General features: G+C 38.1%; 1 protein-coding gene across 1 annotated transcript in view; it reads left to right on the forward strand.

Annotated features, from left to right (window-relative positions):
* The window catches only part of lrp5 (low density lipoprotein receptor-related protein 5), a 69,456-nt gene that overhangs the window by 39,795 nt on the left and 6,806 nt on the right, over positions 1 to 22,855 (forward strand). The window contains exons 9-18 of the mRNA XM_065291563.2: positions 8,111 to 8,327; positions 8,409 to 8,698; positions 9,327 to 9,553; positions 12,313 to 12,497; positions 12,584 to 12,907; positions 14,479 to 14,675; positions 15,313 to 15,515; positions 18,870 to 19,060; positions 22,222 to 22,431; positions 22,659 to 22,784. Of these exons, the coding sequence (XP_065147635.1) occupies positions 8,111 to 8,327; positions 8,409 to 8,698; positions 9,327 to 9,553; positions 12,313 to 12,497; positions 12,584 to 12,907; positions 14,479 to 14,675; positions 15,313 to 15,515; positions 18,870 to 19,060; positions 22,222 to 22,431; positions 22,659 to 22,784 (2,170 nt within the window). The remainder of the gene's footprint in view (positions 1 to 8,110; positions 8,328 to 8,408; positions 8,699 to 9,326; positions 9,554 to 12,312; positions 12,498 to 12,583; positions 12,908 to 14,478; positions 14,676 to 15,312; positions 15,516 to 18,869; positions 19,061 to 22,221; positions 22,432 to 22,658; positions 22,785 to 22,855) is intronic.

The following is a 22,855-nucleotide window of genomic DNA, read 5'->3' on the forward strand; positions in this document are numbered from 1 at the left end:
TTAACTTCCCTACCAACACCTTTTTAATATTTTGTCCTTCGATAAACTTTTAAATAGCTTATTTTCATACATTTTCAAAAAATGCATTATCAACGTCATCCCCATTTTAATATCGCTTTTATCTCCCAAGCCATCTAAATATGAAGGCTCATATAATGTATATCTGAGATACAGATTATTTTTCCACTGTTTAACCTGCTGATTTCTGCTGTGTGCTCTCTGTGAAGGCCATGGGAATGTTAACTTCTCTCTCAGGCCTTCAGTCGCTCATGGGAGCCGCCAGCGTGCGGATGGCTCGCAGGAACATGAGTCAATATTTTGCAATTTCACAACCGTCAAGTCGCATCTTTCACTCGCTTTTTGATCCTCCGCCGTTTCTCATCGGCAACTTTCTCAGCGTTCGTCTCTCTGAGTTCAATCGGAGTCTGGAACTGCAAGCGCAGCACCGAGCTGAACGCAGAGGCACGAGGGTCGGGCTCCGGGGGTAAAGCCGAAAGCAGCACGGCCGGTCATTGTGTTTGAATTAAGGCAGTGCTGTTCTTGGCCTGCACAAGCAAACAACAGATAAAAAGCCAATCTCATCCACAGCAGAGTCGGCCTGTCAGAAAAGCTGGCCAAACCTCAGGTGAAATCGTATGATGTTTCAAAGCTCGCACAGAAACGGGAGGTTATTTCGCTGGATTTGATTCTAGACTTGGGTAATTGAAAAAATATGCCGGGTAGCTCCTCGGGGCAATGGCATCCAAATGGAGATGTTTGTGTGAATGTATAATACACGAGGTTTCACGTTCACCAGCCGATCATTTTAATACGTTTAATCTCGTGACCGTGACAATGTCTGGAAGAAATGTCTGTGAACGACTTTAAAGCATCGCTGCGTAAGATATCAAAATTAGAAAAAAATTAGATGAGCTAGCCAAACTCAATAACTGACTAGTCGCCAGTTTGACAAACAGAAATTGGAGGTTTGCACGCACACTGTGAGAAATTATCTCACCGCAGTGCAATTTTTTGATTTTAAAAATGCATTTTGAGCACAACCACATGCTAAAAGATACAGAAAGCAAACGTGATGCATAAAACAGACAGTGAATATCAGCCTCTATGAGTTTAACATCTTTGCACTATAGAAAAAAATGCTTTTTTGATGAGCTAAGACTTAAAGTTTTGTTGCATCTGTTGTTTCGTTTTCCTCCGCTATGCTGTCACTTTGGTCGCCTTCATAGTGAATCTGCATGGCACCCTGGTGCCAGGACATTTTTTACAATCTGGCTTTGAAAAAAGCCCCCAGCATCTTTGACTTTTTGTCGGAATTAATGAGACTTCGGGGGGCTTTGTTGTCTAAGTTTTGTTAAGTTTTCTCTCATCAAAAATAGGGCTCGTAATCTATATTCACAGCGCATAATTCTCACCGATGTGAAAAAAGCGCACCCTTCTTTTAGTTTAAATGGCCATGTCTAATTGTCGCTCTAAAAAATGAATAGCATTTTTTTGTATGCAAGAATAAAGGCTCCTGCTGAGAAGGGGACCATCAAAGTTCAAGTTTTTGTTGTGCGATTTATTAGCCGGCTTCTGAATGTAGCTACTCGTGCAACATAATATTTGTAAAATTACCTCATAGACTTGTAGAAGGATAAACCCAAGAAACCACTTGACAATGTCCTAGCAACCGCATAGCAATGACCTAGCAACCATTTAGAAGAAAGTCCCAACAATTTGGGCACAATAATGTAAAAAATATATATATATTTAAATTTTTCATGACATGGGTGGCTAATATCAGTTTTGCCCAAACTTTGATTTTTGTAAAGGCTTAACAGTTTGCGACCGTTGACGCAGCTAGCAACTGTTGTTTACTTTGTATTTATTTACTCCCTTGTTAACTTTATCTATAACACATGTGGCTTTTCAACCGTCTTCCCCCAAATTTTTAGCACTGTATCTAAACTGCAGATTTTCACTCCCTTCAGAGTTCGCTATTGTGTCTTTGGGTGACCTCCGAGACCTGCACGGGTTTGACGGGGTCTAAAGGGGGTTCGGCAGCTGGCCGCTCCTTAAGCACACACAAGCCTCCTCTGTACACTGGCAGCCATGCGTTTCTATACCCCTCACCTCCCCCTATTGGCTTCCCTTTGCTTTCTCTGTCCCATCCCCCTTCTGTACGCCACTGAGACCTGTTGAGACCCAGTCTGGGGGTCTCAAAATTGTTCACGACTTGGTCCCCTAATGGAGAACATAAAGAGACCAGTGCCTGTCTATGGGCGTATGGGGGTTTGTGAGAGCTCAGCAAAAATTCGGAGACAAAGAATCGGTTTTGTAGCAACTACTCCACCCTTTTCCTTTCACTCAACTCCCCCCGATACAGCCAAGGAGGTTTGATTTGTTAGAAGGGGATTTGAGGAATGCTGATAGGATACTGTGGCTGGACAGAAGGGGTCAGTTAAAACAACGTCCAACGCTGAGCAGCAAAAGGGAAACAGATGTCGGCAAGGTATGCCATCCAATAAAAACTCCTGATTACACAAATGGAAAAAAAATCCTACCTCCATGGGAACTTTGGGCCAAACCCTGTGTTTTCTTGGCCTAAGGAAAGCTTGGGAAAATAATACTTCTCATGTTTAAGACTATATAAAGTGTCTCGTACAAATTTTAGCGCTGGAGTGACGCACAATATTAGTCGTGCAGATATAATGGACCTTTGATGATGCCTTGGAGTGGTGAATATTTACATTCTCGAGCTTGAAATCAAACATTGGATAATTAACTTGTTGAATACATCTCAAGATGGCTAACAGGCCTTCAGAAAACGTCTACAGGATTGTATTGTACCACCACAAAAACACAATTTTCTTTGGCAAGTCATGTGACACTTCAACCCCCCATTCGTTTGTGTCATTGTACCGAAGTCAGTTTACCAGGCTGTGTGAAAGAGTTGAGACCAAACCAAACACTTTTGTAGTCTATAGCTCATCCCGTTTTCTTTTTTTTTTGAGACAGAAAGCAGCTTTAAACGCAAGTTCTTATCATCAAGTCTTATGAAAGAGTGCAATGCAAAGATGATGGGTTCAATTTCCAAGGAACATAATAAATGCACTGTAAGCATAAATGTTATGTGCAAAAGTACAGTGATTGTATTAGCAAATAAATCCGTGGTATTGTGTGCATCACGGTTCTGAAATTCATGTACTATTGTATGTATATAGTACTCTAAGTCGCTTCCCAAAATGCCATGGTGGTACTATGGTACATTTTTGTAAGACCCAGCTCCTTATGGCCATTCTTCATCATGAAAGTCCAGAAAGTTGAAGAAACATCTGTAAAAGTCAATGTTGGACCCTTGAGGCATTTCTGCATTTGGAATCGAAGAAAAAAAGCACCATTGCAGTTTCGTCCCAACGTCTGCGTTTGTAAGCATTCCTTTAGATTGTCAGCACCTTTGCTGTCTGAGGTGAGAGAAGCCATCACAATAGCTTCAGTTTCCTCCGTTTCCCATCCTTCCCCTCAGGTGTCAGGTCATGTAGTTCCAACACTTAACACCTTAATCCATCTACACCGTTGTCTTATGTTAGGAATGCAATGCTCGCGCAACTACTATCATTTTTCATATTAGTAGTATGTGAAATAGCCGAGGGGCCACCTTCCGATCTCTCTGATCAATCCAATACGGAAGTGATTTAAACTGCAATTCATCAACTGGCCGCTAGAGGCAGGCTCCAAAAGGGAGTCAATCCCCATAGACCTCCATGTTAAAATGGCCAACTTTAAAGTAGAACATATGTTTACAGCCTGGTACAAAAAGTGTTTTTGGTCTGTATAGCAAATTTTGCCCTCGTGACTACTGTGAGGGGGTGAATTTTTTTGTAACTCATCCGTTTAAATGATATTAAGCCTTAAAGTTCTGGATAATTAAGGGCGTGGCCACTTGAGTGACGTTGAACAGCCACTGCAGTCACTAGAGTCGAGCGGGCATGGTTTCAGCAACTAGTCACCTCAGCTATACCCACGTCCCGCCTCTTTGCCCATATTCGGATATCCGCGAGTGATGCGCGGCCAAGATAGCGACGGCAGGCACCGCCTACTTTAAGCTTCCAAAACGATCTTCAGAAAGCTAAGGGTGACGTCACGGACAGTACGTCCATCTTTTTTACAGTTTATGGAAAAGTATGCTGTATAAAAACGTTTAGGGGGTGTGTACACAAAGGCGTTTACACCTGTGGCCGGCATGGTTTAATAGTTTCCTATGGAAGCGCCGCAATTTTAAAAATGGCAGCAGCTGGCGTGTTTTGTCTGGCTCGTCAATGTCACTTTTCACTCTGCCGTCCAATCACAGTTGATGAGGGGCAGGACAAATATCAAAACAAACAACGGGCGTATCAACTACGGATTAAAAAAAAGAAGTTTTATAGCAACCAAAGTACTTGGCTAAAGAAACACTGGCGAGCGCCCACAGTTGGCATTTTCATAAGCGTTTAAACGTTTAATTTCGGGAAGTGGTGTCTGGTTTTCATAGAGGAAGAAAATATTGTAATTGTACGCTTTGAATTGGCTATTTTACTGCATGCTGTGCATTATATACTCTACTGTAAGTATGCATAGTGTGGTTATACAATTAGGAGGAAAAAAATCAGTGTCCTACAATACTCCAAAAGATGCCTAGAAAAGGCGTGGATTTAAAATTGTAACACACCAATATTTTTATTTCGCCGTCTTCATGCTTTACAGAGGGTCACCCACTCCATAAATGGTAGGAGGCACGGGCCTGACATACAAAAATAAATCAGGTGGATACCCCTCCCTGGAAGTCGCTGGCAACCGCCCCAGTCCCATCAAACCCCCCACTCCAGTCCTCACAGGAAGGACTTGGGGTTGGGAAAGAGTGCGCACAGGAAGTCTTTGTTCGGCGAGCTACTTTACCCGGGAACAATATGCTGCATTAATACGCCTGTCACTCAATCCTGACCTGCTTGTTTGAGCGTTTATAATCTCATTTATCATTCAGAGAGAAGACGTGATAGAGTTAACCGTCACGGGTTTCTTTCAGCAAACAAAGACATCTGGCTGCAGGCGCTTTTAAAATAGTTTAACAAACACGCAGAGGCTTTCTACGTTTTTTCGTTTCTAATTGCGCAGGTATAGAGTGACACAAACTCCCAACGGCTTTTGCAACATTAAAAAAGTGGATGCTTTCCAGGAATGACTTCACGAGGACTTTTGTGCAGATTCAGCCTGATCTCACGAGATTTCGTACATATTTTAGGTATTGGCTAATTCGTATGAATTCGTACGAAAGTAATTGTGCAAAAACGTACGATTATCATAAAAAATGAAGAGATGTCAATGAACATACAAAAAATTTATGAATGTGGTTGTACAAATTGATATGAATTAGCTACCTTGTAAAATACGTACAAATTGCGTACAGATAGCGTTGGCACGTTACACGTCTTCACATTTTTTTATTATATTGGCAAATCGATTATATGATTACTTGCATTTATTATTTATATTTAGCATTATTTTCACTGCTGGCTGTCATTTGTAACAATTTTTCTCGATCCACCAAACCGAGAATAGTGAGTGTTGGCAAAATACGGCCAGTGTTGCGTTTGTACCCAGTCTGTTATTGATCTTCTGCAGGCCTTCGAAAAAGGGCAGGGTAAATTCGGTGGGTTTGAGGTTGTTGCACTTTTATTTTTTGCTGGCTTTCAGCTTTTCCAAAATATATTTGATTAGGTCGGCAGCATTTACTGCAACTGACACCCATTCACCAAACGTGAAAAATGGAAGGGCATCTATTTAGAGAAAGTGTGCTTTGAGAAGTAGTAATGTCGGGACGCCTTCCAGAAACGGTAATTGCAACCTTTTCAGAAACAAACCCGATTCCCAGCAACCGACTCGTTTTCAAACTCTTGTCTGTCACTTACTTCATCTCTCTCTCCCTCTCTCTTTCTTTCTGAATTCTGGCTCCCTTCCCTATATCAGTTTGCTGTGTTTTTCTCCCTGTAACGCAACCCTTGCGACTGGAGTCTTATTTTGTCACGTTCACTCCTTCAGATATAATGTATTTGGCTGGGATCAGAATTATTGTGTAGACTTTCTGCAATGAAAACACGGTCCTCATTCTGAACAGAGAGATTCAAAGTCATGCTCAAACTTGCGTACTCTGTAATGACTTAAAATAGCTACTCTTCTGGCAGTTACATATTTGGTTGGTTTTTTCCACAATTGGGAAATCCTAGCTGGTTTGGATTAGAATACTGCAATTATGGCAGTTCAAATATCTGAGCATTTGTAGATCTATCCAATGGTGCATGTGGTGTACAGCTGTTTGGCAAGTGTAAACAGATCCAGGCAGATTTGTTCGTTTGTTTCCTGTTTTTGGCTGTTAATACCAATTGATTGATCTGACCACCTACAATCCGACAGGTGTCAATAAAGATCGACAATGATTTTTTATAGCAACTTAATGTGAGTTATTGTATCAGTTTAATTTATCACAATAGTAACTTAAAGGAAAACACCACAGTTTTTCAATATTTTACTATGTTCTTTTCTTACCTAATCATTTTTCAATGCGTGCACTTTAATCTTTGTACAGCGCGTTGTGAATGTGTTAGCATTTAGCCTAGCCCATTCATTCCTATGGCTTCAAACAGGGATGAATTTATAAGCCATCAAACACTTCCATGTTTTATCCCCCTATTTAAAGACTGTTACATGAGTAGTTACACAAGTATGTATGGTGGCACAAAATAAAACTTTTGTTTAGAGCCATATGAATGAATGGGGCTAGGCTAAATGCTAACACATTCACAACACACTGTACAAAGATTAAAAGTGCACAAAAGATAGGTATGTATTAATTCATTAAAATTTATTAAAAAACGGTGGTGTTTTGAACCATCTTATGAATAAATATAATAATATTAATAAAAAAAGAATTAAAAATAATAATATTGTTACTAAAATTATTATATAAAGTCATTTTGTATTTATTTTTAGTACCCAATAAATTATACAGTTAGGGCTGCACAATTATGACAAAAATCATAATTGTCGAGTATTCACCTTGATATTGTAATTCCGGTTATTGATGATTAATAGATTTTAAATTGAATTTTTTTTTTGTTTCATAGCTTTCCGGGAAACAGCTTGCATTGTAAATTCTAAACATTCAAAACTAAATATATTAAATAAATAAATATAATGTAAAAAACAAATAATTAAGGACACGTCAACTTATCAATTTTAAAATTGTCAAAATTGACAACTTTGAGGCTTTTGGCAATTATGTAATAGTTTCACCCATAATTGTAATCCCAATTTTTTTTATTGCGCAGCCCTTTATACAGTTAACGTTTACTATAATATATATATATATATATATATATATATATATATATATATATATATATATATATATACGTAAAAGTTGTACATATACAGTATAACTGATATTACCATTCTGTATCTATAATAGTCTATATGTGACCCTGGACCACAAAACCAGTCATAAGTAGCATGGGTACATTTGTAGCAATAGTCAAAAATACATTTTATGGGCCGAATTAACGTTTTTTTAAGCCTAAAATCATTAGGATATCAAGTAAAAGATCATGTTCCATGAAGATATTTTTACATTTTCTATCATAAATATATATAAAAAAAATCATTTGTGTTGTGTTGCTAAGGACTTTGGTCAACCTCGAAGGTGATTTTTTGTTTGTTTGTTTGTTTTGTCAATATTTTGTAAATTGTTTTTATAAATGTTTTTCAATATTAAACTTTTTTCAATATTAAAAATATTACCTTTCAGTATAAAATTTTTATTTCAATATTAACAATTATATTTATTTATTTATTTCAATGTTTTGCATCCTTTAGATTCCAGATTTTTAAATAGTTGTATTTCGGCCAAATATCGTCCTATCCTAACAAACCATACATCAATGAAAAGCTTATTTAATCCCCCCTTATGACTGGTCTTGTGGTCCAGGGTCACATTTTTTTAGGCAAAAAATTTGAGACAAACTAGATCAGGATGTGTATTGCTGAATTTGCTTTTGCATGCATGTCCGGCTTTTCACCAAATGCCCCATTTTGTCGGCAGGTAATAAATATCGACGGCACTAATCGGATAATCATCCTGGAGGACAAACTGCCTCACATCTTCGGTTTCACTCTGTTGGGAGAGCATATCTACTGGACGGACTGGCAGCGGAGAAGCATCGAAAGAGTTCACATTGCCAACGGCACCCGTGAGGTCATCGTTGAACAGCTTCCTGACCTCATGGGCCTTAAAGCCACGAAAGTTACGGAGACCTTCGGTAAGATCTCTCGCTATCAATAACAATCTATTGATCCTAACTTGATACTCGCTAAAAACGAATTATTGCTTATGTCATCAGGTACTAACGGCTGCGCTGAGAACAACGGCGGCTGCAGTCACCTGTGTTTCCACCGGCCGCAGGGTCTCAGCTGCGCCTGTCCCATGGGTCTCGAGCTGCTGAGCGATCTGCGCACATGCGTGGTTCCAGAGGCCTTCCTGCTCTTCACCAACCGCGCAGACATCCGAAGCATCTCGCTGGGCACTAACAGCAACGATGTGCCCATCCCTCTTACCGGGGTCAAAGAGGCATCCGCGCTGGACTTTGACGTTGTGGAGAACAGGATTTACTGGACCGATATTAGCACCAAGGTGATACTCGTGATCTTGAATTTCCAGCATAGCCATATTGTTGCCAGCTGGCCAACTAGCTGACCAAGGGTGGCTTACTCATAAAGCAAAAACGAAACATCGGCTAAACTTCTTTTGAACAAGGTTATTTAACTTTTGTTGTTCACATACTCAGATGGTAAAACAAGGATTATGCATAGTTTAATATTTGATTTTTACCTCTGGAATGGATGATGATAAAGCATCCGTCTGATCCTAACCCAAAACACCTGCGACCCTGAGATCTCTGATGTTGAACGTCAAAGAAAAGATTCCACTGTCTTCCATCGAGGCGAATAAATGCAGTAAATTTAAGTGTAATTCATCTCAGGAGCTTTAAAGCAGCATGTGGTCTGGAGGTTTTTTTTTTTTTTTTAGATATTGCAACAGTAACATTTGTATGGATTTAAAGTGCTATTATCTTCCCTCATAAAACAATAAATATGGTCATGGTAAAAGATATTTGGACACTTTGAGAGAAATATTTGCCAATGCCAAATCGAGTTTCTGCGTCATGCACACATCAATCTCACAACATTATTTGTGCAACAGTAATTGTAGTGTGAATGGATTTATGCAGCCAACATCATTTATTTTTCTCTTTTTGCAGACTATCAGCAGAGCCTTCATGAATGGCAGTTCTGTCGAACCTGTGATCGAGTTTGGCCTGGACTATCCTGAGGGCATGGCTGTAGATTGGATGGGGCGAAACATCTACTGGGCTGACACGGGGACCAATCGGATTGAGGTGGCTCGCTTAGACGGCCAGTACCGACAAGTGCTGGTCTGCAAGGACCTGGACAACCCACGTTCTCTTGCTCTGGATCCAGCCAATGGGTATGTTTCACCTATTTAAAAACTAAAAATTTAGTTTAACTTTGTAGTCTTTATCAAATGACTTCTGGGTCCAGATTTGCAAAGAGAGCAAAGATGGTCTAAAAACCTTCCCAGAAACTCCATGTGTAATATGGAAAACACCTTGCATTAAAGAAATATTTATACACCCAAATGTTAAACTCTCTCATGCATAAGACATAAAACTATTTATATTAATGTCGTCATTTTGTGTTCTTATATGGGCCTCAAAATCATTTAACTGACATTTTTAATCTACTGAAGGAAATTTTGATGATAGATGTATTTGTTTTGGAGCTTCAATGATGGCATTTTAATATAAATTATTTGTTTTCTGATAAAAGGAAGTCACATACATCTGGGATGGCCTGGAGGGGGATTATGAGAGAAAATGAGAACTTTTTCTTTCAGATAGCAAAACTAAAATATGTGGAAAAACATAAGTGCAGTTGTAGCGAGACACATTTGTCTTATGTTGCGACTCATGACAGAATGAGACTAATATGCAAAGAAAAAAAGATTTAATTGCAAATTGACTAAATCATAGTAACAAAGTATTTGTCATTAAAAATACAGTTTTTTTTAGCTGCAATGTAAAAAAATCCTTGATATTTGAGTTGAATTAATGATTAAATTGTATGCTTAATTGAAAAATAAAAAAGTTATTTTTTAATGGATTACTCCACTTTCATAAAAAAATCCTGACAATTTACTCACCCCCATGTCATCCAAGACACGTATGCCTTTCTTGTTCAGTCAACAAGAATTTACATTTTTTTCCTTGTATCAGATTATTGTTTAAAATGGTTCGCAAGTGTGCATTTCACGTATGTAACCCGTGTCCTTTTGTCGTGATTACGCAATGCGCAAGGTCGCGCCACACGGCTAGTGCAAGACGAGAAGTTGCGGTTTAAAAGTACATTTTTTATTTTTCTTGCCGAAAATTATTATTCATTTTTATATGAAAGTGGAATAATCCTTTAAGTTGATCCAACTTTTACAGTGCAGTGTTGTAAGAAATAGTTTCCACTCGGTAATGTTTTTACATTTACATGCAGGTGTGGGAAACAGCTAATTTTAGCACTTTGCATACTGTTTTTAGCCATAGCCATAGCCTCTGGATGTGTTCTACATAAGTTACCGCTAGTTTTAAAATCTAATAGATACAAAGTCATCACATACCAAAACTCAGACACACTCATCGCTATCACAGTGTTTCTGCAGGGCATTGAGTTGTATGTGTGGCAGAAAGCAAGTGGCAACATGCCACGAGCCCTAAGTGTGGCTGAAAGAAGTGAAGTCATGTCCTCCAGCGCCCATCAGGCATTCCTGCGGCTTATGAGGCACGACTCTCTCTATTAGCCAACACATTCTTCGGCATTGTTTCTTCTCACCTTCACAGATAGAGGTGTTGACTCGGTTGACTTTTAGCCCGGTGGTGTAAATGAGTAGGTTGAGGGATTGGATAGACACACGTTTGTCAATGCTTGCTTTACCCGATAAGGGGGAGAAATAACATCTATATTGTTTAGTGCAGACAGGAAGTAGACCAGAAGACTTTCTTTTGTTTCTGTCTGTGATGGATACTCGATACAAAGTGACTTACTGTCACGGTCATACCAGGTTTACCTTGCTGTAACTATATTTGAACCTATTTTGTTTGTTTTATTTGTTTATTTGAATAAATATTAAACATTGCACACTTAAAATAAATGTATTGCTAAATATTTAGAGGAGCAATTTTGGTTATGGTGATGTGCACGATATCATGTATTTATTTATTTAATTTACATTATTTAAAGTAACATTACATCTATATTTGATGGCTTAAACTGGCACGTTTATATCAGCAGATAACTCCGTGCCCAAGGTTCCCATGGGTCCTTGAAATTCTTGAAAGTTTGTGAATCTGGGGGAAAAAAATTCAAGGCCCTGTGAAGTTTTTGAAAATATACATACATAGATACAGGTCATTGAAAGTGCTTGAATTTATTTTATGCAAGAAGTTGTCTGGAAAAAAATCCATATAATTCCCTGTGTAGTGTAGGATAATATCATACAAATTCTAGACTTTTTAAGCACACGTGCTAAACTGTTTGCTTTATATGCTTTTATCTTCTGTATGCGAATGTTGATTCTTACCAAAATGCTTTTTTGCATAGTTGTGTTTGACACATGAAAACGTTTCGGGTTACGTATGTAACTGTTGTTCCCTGAGAAGGGAATGAGACGCTGCGTCTCCCTTGCCATACTTCCTGCATCTCTGTAACGCCATCTTTGGCAATATTTCAGATAGCGATATACTTCCTTGCTCCTGCATCACCCTGTCTTTGTCATTAAGCCTCACCATTGGTTGAATTTGATATACACATTCAGACGCACTTACCTCTGGAGGCGTCCCCAAAGTGTCACCGCAGTGACGCAGCGCAAGTTCCCTCAAAAAGGAACTGATACAATGTATCTTAAAAGGTAACACGATGTAACCTTGCTCTCACTTGAAATGTGTCCCCACATTTAGTCCTTGAATTTGAGGGTATTGGACTTGGAAAATCCTTGAATGGTCCTTGATTTTGAAGTTAACTAAGTTGTGGGAACCCCACGTGTAGGATCCACACCGAAGTCACTAGCTCCGGTGTGGATTCGGTGCAGATATGGGCTTGCTATCTGTTTAATACATTGTGCCTTATCCATCAGTTGTAAACGGGGTTAGATAATCTTGTGTAAATGATTTGGGTTTGCAGGTACATGTACTGGACTGAATGGGGAGGTCGACCCAGGATCGCCCGTGCTCACATGGATGGCAGTAACATTGTGACATTGGTGGATAAAGTGGGCAGAGCCAACGGCCTCACCATCGACTACATCGACCAGCGGCTCTACTGGACGGACCTGGATACTTGCATGATTGAGTCTACAAACATGCAAGGTAACAAACTGCTTTCCTAGCATTCCTTCGGGAATACCTCTCTGCTTTGTACTTAAATATTAAACGTCTGCTTTATTCGATCTCAGGTTTGCAAAGGGAAATCGTGGCGGACGATCTTCCTCATCCTTTCGGTTTGACCCAGTACCGTGACTACATCTACTGGACGGACTGGAAGCTACGCAGCATCGAGCGAGCAGACAAGCGCAGTGGGTTGAACCGCACGGTGGTACAGAGCCACCTGGAGTATGTCATGGACATCCTGGTGTTTCACTCCTCTAGACAAGATGGCGCCAACGAGTGTTCCCAAAACAACGGGAACTGCGCACACCTCTGCCTTGCGTCGCCCTCGGGAGCCCAGTGTCGTTGTGCTTCACACTACACACTTGAGGCGAATGGACGCAACTGCAGCTGTAAGTTTTGTCGTATGATGGTTCTAATTAAAATAATACGTTACCATATAAGGGCATTCCTGAGAACTATACGTGCCCAACAGGTTTCCATATAAAGGCTTTGCACACAACCTTATCGATTTTGCATTTCTTAATATTTAATGCTCTCTAAAATACACTCATTTGAAAGCAGGTGCAGAGAGATTTTTAGAAAACCTTATATGCATGGACGTATGTGTTACTGTGCGTTCACACCAAATGAGAATGAAGCGAATAAATCAAGCTTTTCGCATTGAGTTGGATGGCTGAACATTTTGCATTTACTCGCATCATTTGCACATAAAATAATTTTCGACTTTTTCGAAACATTAAATGCATGGACGTGTGTGCGAAATGCGAATGAAGCGAATAAATCAAGCTATTCACGTGGAGTTGGATGCGTGAACATTTTGAGTTAACTCGCGCCAGACGCGCGTGAAATTCTCGCCATACGCGCGTGAAATTCTCACCATACGTGCATGAAATTCTCGCCATACGCGTGTGAAAGATTTTTTGTAGACAGTTTCTCGCCATTCGCGCGTGGAATTGTCGCAATTCATGAGTGAAATTCTTGTCATTCGCGTGAAATTCTCGTCATTAGCTCGTGAAAGATTTTTAGTAGACAGTTTCTCGTCATTCGAGCGTGGAATTCTTGCCATTTGCATGTGAAATTCTCGTCATTCGCGCGTGAAAGATTTTTAGTAGACAGTTTCTCGCCATTTGCGCGTGAAATTCTCTAGTTTGTAGTCTCAATATGTATGTATGTATATTTTTAATTAACCAGATTGTCCGACCTCCTCACACCCAATTCCAAGCAAGATCCTTTTTATTCCAACTGATGATTTTATCCTCCATTGTTGTTTTGTTTTTCTGCCTCAGCTTGCTATGTCATAATCACGTTACTACTAGAGAAAGCTTCTGATTGTTAACGTTGCGTGAATATCCGCCAAAGTTCAGATTTTTCAAATTACGCATTTTGTGCATCAAACCCTGGATGTCTATTGCGTCTTTGCATTGACTTAACATGTAAATCACTCATTCTTAACCCTTTATTCGTGTTTGGTGTGAACGCACTATTAGTACATGCCCTTTTCATTAAATAAAACACACTGTTCATAGCATGCAGTTTTTAAAACTGCTGCTGCTAGGGCCTCTTAGTCATAAAGTTCAACTGGTTCTCCAGACATTAAAATGAGTCAAAGCGTTAAGGATGTAGTTGGCAGATGGACACTCCTTTAGAAAACAATGGCTTCCTGCCATGCAAAACTCAGGCATATGCATTTAATTCCTTATAAGTTTAGAAATAACAGAACTTGATTCAAAGCGCGAGCCAGTAAGAATGTTTGCCGGGAAACTTTGGCCAAAAGTTTTTGGCCACACATTTGCAATCCCAGTTTTCATTCTGTCCACATTCTTCCGTGGCCTTCAGGGAAAGTCTGATTGCTCTGAGCTTGATGATTTCATTAGAAGTTAGTCATTACCTTCACCATGTCATAATGAGACACCAACCTATGTACTCACAATTCGGTCGCTCGTCTTGCTTTACTCTACAGCGCCCTCTAGCTTTCTGCTCTTCAGCCAAAAGAGCTCCATCAGTCGAATGGTCCTGGGAGAACAAAGTCCGGACATGATTCTGCCCATCCACGTCATGAAGAACCTGCGTGCCATCAGCTTCGACCCCCTGGAACGATTGGTCTATTGGGTGGATGGACGCCAAAACATCCGGAAGTCAAGAGACGACGGCTCTCAGGTAACACATTGACCCAGGGAATCTTACCTGATACCAATCCCATAAAGACCACACACCAGTACACAGCAAAAAATGACTTTCTTACTTAGTATTTTTGTCTTGTTTTCAGTAGAAATATCTAAAAAAAAATCTTAAATCAAGATGTATTTTTTTGATGAGCAAAATGACCTAAGAAAATAAGTGTAGTCTTTAGACCAAAAATATACAATTTAAGTGAATTTGTGCTTAAAACAAGCTAAATTCTCTGCCAATGGAGTGAGAAAATTTGTTTAAATTAAGTGTTTAAGAAAAAGAAAAATTATTTTTATTTTTTTTCTCACCCCATTGTCAGATATTTTTGCTTGTTTTAAGTTTAAATTTACTTGAATTGTATATTATTTGTCTAAAAACTAGACTTATTTTCTAAGGTCATTTTGCTCATCAAGAAAAAACTGTGTCTTAATTTAAGAATTTTTTGATATTTCTACTTAAACCAAGACAAAAATAAGTAAGAAAGTCATTTTTTGCAGTGTATGTTTTTCATTTGGTTTTAGCATTTGATACTCTCTGTCCTGATCTCAAATTGTTACCATCTAGCTGCACACACACCTGGCTTGATCTAATGGCAAAATTATAATTTTATTGACAATTTCTTCAGGCGTCTACTGTAATGACCCCAAATAGCCTCCACCCGAAACAACCTCACGACCTGAGTCTGGACCCCTACAGCCGCACTGTCTACTGGACATGCGAGGCCACCAACACCATCAACATCCATCGCATGGACGGACATGTCGTCGGTGAGGTCCTGAAGGACGACGTGGACAAACCACGAGCTATTGTGGTGAATGCTGAGAAAGGGTAAGGAGCGTATAGTATATGGACACTGCAAAAAATGACTTTCTTACTTAGTATTTTTGTCTTGTTTTCAGTAGAAATTCTAAAAATTCTTAAATTAAGATGCTTTTTCTTAATGAGCAAAATTACCTTACAAAATAAGTCTAGTTTATAGACCGTAAAATATACAATTTAAGTGAATTTGTGCTTAAAATAACCAAAAATATTAGCCAATGGGGTGAGAGAAAAAAATCTTGAAATAAGGTTTTTTTTCTTAAACGCTTAATTTAAGCAAAATTTTCTAATTTGCCTAAAAACTAGACTTTTTTTCTTGGGTAATTTTTCTCATTAAAAAAACATCTTGATTAAAGGATTTTTAGGTATTTCTACTGAAAAAAAGACAAAAATACCAATTTAGAGAGTCATTTTTGCAGTGGAGTTATTGATAGCAATGAAAGCTTGTTTGTGTGGCTCACAATAAATATAAATGTGTTGGTTAACAGATCCAGTCTTGCTCTTTAAATCATGAAATAGCATTTGTAACCCATTTTAGCATTTATTGTTTTATTAAAGTGGAGTTTTCTTACCAGAATAAAGATGTGCACATTATTACATTTTGATTAAAGATAAGGATGACAAACAAGACACAATAGCTACAGAAACCTGTATTTAAAACACCCTAAAACATCTCACTTCGAAAAATGCATGTCTTTTATTACAACCAACATTTGATTTCATTTTCTTAGTCCAGAAAGGGTTTCAGATTTTGTTATCCAGCTTTGGTTTGGCCCCTTTCCATAAACATCGCAACACCTTATCAAGTGTCCATTGATATATGGTGGACTTGAAATTACGGTGCAGAACTGGATTCCCTAATGACGGGGCACTACGCCATTGCTTTCGTATTGTTGGAAAACTGTAATTCCAGCCAGGCAGATATGTGGAACAGATGGCCCGCTGCGGTCTCCGAACTGCTGTGATACCTAGTGGGTCGACCGTGCGCAGGCGTTGGCTGCCTACACTGTAATTGTGTGTCCCATTGTTAGTGCGATTGTCAACCGTGTTTTTTTCTATTTGCGTCTTACCGTCAAAAACTCCTTTGGTTGGGGAAGAGGGAACAGATGCGTAATGTCGCATGCTTCAAATTTTGCCGTTTTATAGTGTTACTAGTTTTACTTTTTTATCCCTAAGTAGATTGTATTGTTTTAACAATGTTTCACTGGAATCAAACTTTAAAAAGTAAAAGTTGGATTAACTTAAAAATTACTTCAATTGGTGACTGTATGTAATTTTTATTTTTTTATTTTTTTTAAAGGGGACAATATGACTTTTTCCATGTTTAATTGCTATAATTGAGTCCCCAGTGCTTCTATCATAACTTAGAAAATGTGAAAAAGATCAACACAGTAACTTAGTTTTGGTAAACCATTCTCTGCAAGCATGTGAAAAAATGGGTCGTTGAAATTTAGCTCCTCTTGTGATGTCAGAAGGGGATAATACAGCCCCTTAATTTGCACTATCCAACCATGGCACGGCCATTTAGTGAAGAGAGAGAGAAATTAATTGACAGCACAATTGAGTTTTAAATTCAACAAACCACCATTATGGCGATCAGTGTTTGCATTATCAGCTCATTTGCATTTAAAAGGGCACACCGCAAAATAGCACATATTTGCTTACACTTACAAAGTGGACAGTTTTAACATGTTATAATAAATGATCTATATGTTATTTTGAGCTAAAACTTCACATACGTACTCTGAGGACACCAAAGATTTATTTTACATTTTAAAAGTGTCCTCTTTACACTGCAAAAATGATTTTCAACATTTTCTTAGTATTTTTGTCTTGTTTTCAGTAAAAATATCTAAAAATTCTTATATTAAGATGCTTTTTCTTGTTGAGCAAAATGACCCAAGAAAATAAGTCTATTTTAGACCAAAAATATCAAATTTAAGTGATTTTGTGCATAAAACAAGCCAAAAAATTCTGCCAATGGGGTAAGCAAAAAAATCTTGAAAATTTTTCTTAAACACTAAATTCAAGAAAATTTTTAAGAAAAATTTGCTTACCCCATTGGCAGATCTTTTGCTTGTTGTATGCACAAAATCACTTACATTTGATATTTTTGGTCTAAAAACTAGACTTATTTTCTTGGGGCGTTTTGCTCATCAAGAAAAAGCATCTTAATTTAATTTACCCATTGAAGTATGTTTTTTTAACCTTAAAATTTTCATTTAAAGTGAGAAAATTAAAACTGATAAAAACTTAAATATTTTAAGTGTTACCAATTGATGTTCATGTTTTTAAGCTTTGCATTCATCCCTAAATCGATCTTATCCATCTTTCTTTATTAAAGATGTTGATATAATCAACATATTTAACCTTGCTGGCAATTGAGTTTTATCTGCTTGGTCTAAAAAGCTGAGATTAAAGAAAAGTGCTGTTTTTTATTTTGGACTTGGACGACTGCTTTTGATTATGTGTGCGTGATCTGTTCTGGGTTTTGCTTTAGCGCCGCTGTCCCAAGATCTTGTGCAAAGCCTCGCCAACAGCATCGGCATTATGTTTACCTCTCATATAAGCTGTTTCATGGATCTGGATCCAAAACTCTGTCGAAACTGGATCAAAAGATTTATGTCCTTTTAAATCAGATTTAATATATTTGTTGTTTGTGCCCGGTTAACAAACGTTTTCAGTTGGTAAAGATCAAAACAATATCTTCAAAGCATCCACCATAAGGTTTTGTTTAACTTTGCAGGTATGCAAAATGATGCATACTGTATAGTGAAGTCAGATGCTGAATGCATAATGTATCGGGTGTTTTAATCCACCGGCCAAACCCTTACGTCACTATTTTTGTATACGTATAAACTGTAGACATAATGTATATCTTCTATAAGCAGAAGCTGTGTTGGTTTTAAAGTGGCCTGTTCTTGTGCTGTAATATTTCATCAAATTTCTGAAGACTCTTATGCGCTGTTTTGGCAGAAATGTTGATATCTCCGTACTTTTCTTTGAACTGAACAAAATTGCTAGCAGATGCAAATAGTAGGTTTCCCAGACAGAAACTGAAAACAGTGAAGCAAACCCACCTATGAGATTTATCACAAACTCAGCCTGAGACATAACATTAGCTTTTGTGATGTGAAAAGATATACAACATTTCTCACACCCAGTCAAAACAAATGTACGACAAAGTCTTTCAAAGTTAAGTGTTTATCCAAACAACCAGATTATGTTTATAATGTAATGCTGTAATCTTGTGTATAACAAATATTTTCGTTTTGCGTATTGTAGTTTATGTAAATTAAACTGTGTTTACACAATCTGTGTTATTGGATATAGTTAACCCACAAACCTGTTTATTCCCAACAGGTACATGTATTTTACCACATTACAAGATCGCTCGGCTAAAATCGAAGGCGCGTCTTTGGATGGGACGGAGCGTGAGTCTCTTTTCATGACTGGACTGATCCGGCCCGTAGCCCTGGCTCTGGACAACAAGCTGGGAAAACTGTTTTGGGCGGATGCTGACTTGAAGCGCATTGAAAGCAGTGACCTGTCTGGTAAGTAATAGTTGGTGCATTTCTAATAATGCCTGATTGTACGTTATATAGGCTTAAGATATTCTTATACTGCAAAAAATTACATTCTTACTTAGTATTTTTGTTTTGTTTTCAGTAGAAATATCAAAAAATTCTTAAATTAAGATGCTTTTTCTTGATGAGCAAAAGGACCCAAGAAAATAAGTTTAGTTTTAAGACAAAAATATAAAATTTAAGTGAATTTGTGCTTAAAACAAGCAAAATTATCTGCATATGAGGTGATAAAAAAAATCTAAAAAATAAGATTTCTTTTTTCTTAAACACTTAAAGGGCGTGTTGCAGGTTAACCACCACTGTCGATTAATGGGTACATAAATCACTCAAGATATGTGTATAATTTTTAAAATGTCTCAAAAATGGTCTTAAAGAACACTTTTTTTACGTTTTTGGTATTAACGGTTTTTTTACCCAATTCTGCGATGACGTCACGCTGGGGAGAAGTGGAGAAAGCCTCAGCCAGAGCCATAGAGATAGATGAGACATTTATTGCTGTTTAATACTTGCGTATACAATTTGGAAATCATATATACATCGTAGGAAATATATAATGTGTTATACTGCAAAGTTACCATGCTAATTATTATTTATGATATCTGTGGAGATAAATAAAACTTCGCAAATCTGCTGATTTGATCCATTCATGTCCTGACCACCAGGCTAGAGATTTTTAAACATCCTTTATCCACACTTACTAGTCTATCAAATAATATCTCAAATATATTGTTTTGTGAAATAAAAGGATGCTTTGTTATATTGTTTATGCGATTATAACGAATCACACGATCATTTTATACGCAGCAGTCAGCAGCTGCAGCACACTCGGATCCGACCGCATACATACTGTAATAAACAGGCGTTCGGCGGCTTTTTACATCACGACAGACTATGCCATTTGAGGAGGAACCGCTCATTGATCACCGTATTTTTATAAATCCTGTACATGTTTGGACCTGCCGAACAGGTTGAGCACTTTCATATACTTTGTTGAGCAGAGAGGCTGCACTTTGACCAGCGGGCTGCGGGAACCGGAGCACATCACGCCGCCAGACGGTGTTGTTAACTCGAAATGTATAACTATTATCAGATCGACCCACCGGGAAAGTCCCGACTCTGCCGATTGCCATTTCGCTACTGGCTGTAAGAAAGTGAGTGCGTTTGGGTCGCTGGTCCCCGCGAACAGATGTGACGTGCCTCACTCACCTTCCTGGATTAGAGACATGCTGCCAAAACCGTTTGTGCTGAAGATCGCATAAAGTTACACCCATTTCGGGCAGGATCATGGACCCACTCAAGCCAGCATGCACGAGTATGTTAATTGTTTGTTTACTTTCTACACGAAGATATGCTAACGTTATGCTATCTGGCTGTCTGCCTATCTCTCTATACTAGCCTATCCATCTGTCTGTCTGTCTATCTATCTATCTATCTATCTATCTATCTATCTATCTATCTATCTATCTATCTATAATCTGCGCTATCAGAACTGTACTTTACTCGTCATTCTCAATGCTCTCAAGGCTGCTTTGGGAAATTCTCTCCCCAGCGTGACGTCATACAGTGCGTTGTGGGGGAAAGGAGAATCATTGCAAACCGCTGTACTTTTTCATACTTTTTCGGGTTTTGTGATACCCAACAACATAAAATACAATGGATAACACTTTAAATGGTTATTACACACAAGCAAGTTGCACAAATTCGTAAAAAAAAAAACCTGCAAAACACACTTTAATTTAAGCAAAAATGTTTCGCCCCATTGGCAGATTATTTTGCACAAATTTGCAAGTTTTGTCTACAAACTAGACTTATTTTCTTAGGTCATTTTGCTCATCAAGAAAATGCATCTTAATTTAAGAATTTTTAGATAATTTTACAAAAAAATCTTAAATTAAGATGCTTTTTCTTGATGAGCAAAACGACCCAAGAAAATAAGTCTAGTTTTTAGACCAAAAATATCAAATTTAAGTGATTTCGTTCATAAAACAAGCAAAAAAATGGGGTAAGCTAATTTTTCTTAAATTTTTCTTGAATTTAGTGTTTAAGAAAAATGTTCAAGATTTTTTTGCTTACCCCATTGGCAGATTTTTTTTTTTGCTTGTTTTATGCATAAATAACTTAAATTTGATATTTTTGGTCTAAAAACTAGACTTATTTTCTTGGGTCGTTTTGCTCATCAAGAAAATGCATCTTAATTTGAGAATTTTTTGAGAATTTTACTGAAAACAAGACAAAAATAATAAGATTTCTTTTTATGTTAAAAATCATTTTTTGCAGTGTATTAATATAATAAAAGTCCCTATAGGGAAGTCCCATTAGTAAGTTATTTCAGTCGTGCAAGACTAAAGTCCTATCTTCTTCACTGAAGAAAGACCGATAAACAACATATTTCTGGCCAGCAATTAAACCTGGCATTAGCTGTACACTAACTTTCGTTTCTTAAAGGAACAGTATGTAAGAAATTTATATCAATTAATCATAAAATGGCCCTGATATGTCACTTGACATTAAGAATTCATTTTCATTTCAAATACTTATATCACTGACAACAGTGGTCTGGCCAGGATATTGTCATTTAAAAAGTGGAGTTGCAGCCCTCAACTGATGGTGATGTTGTCGTTTTGTGTATTGGCCACCAGTTGGGTGATTGCAGTACCAGTTTTAGCCACAAGTTTTGTTGTTGCAATACCAGTTTTGGCCACAATCCTACATACTGTTCCTTTAAGCTCAAATTGCGCTAAAAAAAATTCAGTTGGATTACAATCGTTCATGTCTATATATTTTTAACATACCTATTCATAACTCTTTTAAATTCATTTCAGTATCTGTTTATGCACTTTCTTGGGGTCGTTTAAGTTTCTTCCTCACATAAAATGGTTTGGCTGACGTCTTTTACTTTATTATTGTCAATGGGCTGCCAGGCAGCAAAGCCTATCCAGACGGTAATCTCTGATGTTTGATGTCGGCTTGAGACAGATCATCGCACCTTAAGCTCCAACTAATCTCCTTACACAACAACGTCCCCCTCTGCAGCCGAATGACTAATAACACGAAAGCCCAGTAGATGAGATTTATGATGGGTAACCTGAATGTTCTGACAGAATTACGATTCTGTGTTTGGTTCTCAGGAGCCAATCGGATTGTTCTCCAGGACTCCAATATCCTGCAGCCCGTGGGTGTGACGGTCTTGGGCGATCACCTTTACTGGATCGACAAACAACAGCAGATGATTGAACGCGTCGACAAGCTGACCGGCGAGAAGCGAACACGAATTCAGGGCCGGATCCAGTACCTGACCGGCATTCATGCAGTCGAGTACATGGAACCAGAGGAGTTTGGTAAATTGACCCCAACTTCTGTTTGCCTTTTTTACTTTACCATTATAATCAGTGTAAGATTATTCAGGAGACATTAACAGAACTCATTCTGAAGGTCAATTTATTTGTTTTCATTAGATCGTTTTTAACATTTGGGACATTTCTCACTTTTCCTGAATGCTGATTGGTCAACAGCTTTGCTTTATTTGCAAATAGACATTATATTTTCCTGCCCATATCATTTATAGCATCCCACCCCTGTGCCCGTGACAATGGAGGATGCTCTCATGTCTGCATTGCTAAGGGAGATGGGACGCCACGCTGCTCGTGTCCCATGCATCTGGTCCTCCTGCAAAATCTACTTAGCTGTGGAGGTACATGACCTTACACATAAACATGTATATCTGTGCCTAAAACATTTTTGATTTTTTTTTTTATTAAGGCA

This window comes from Paramisgurnus dabryanus, chromosome 23 (assembly GCF_030506205.2).
Source record: "Paramisgurnus dabryanus chromosome 23, PD_genome_1.1, whole genome shotgun sequence".
Taxonomy (NCBI): domain Eukaryota; kingdom Metazoa; phylum Chordata; class Actinopteri; order Cypriniformes; family Cobitidae; genus Paramisgurnus; species Paramisgurnus dabryanus.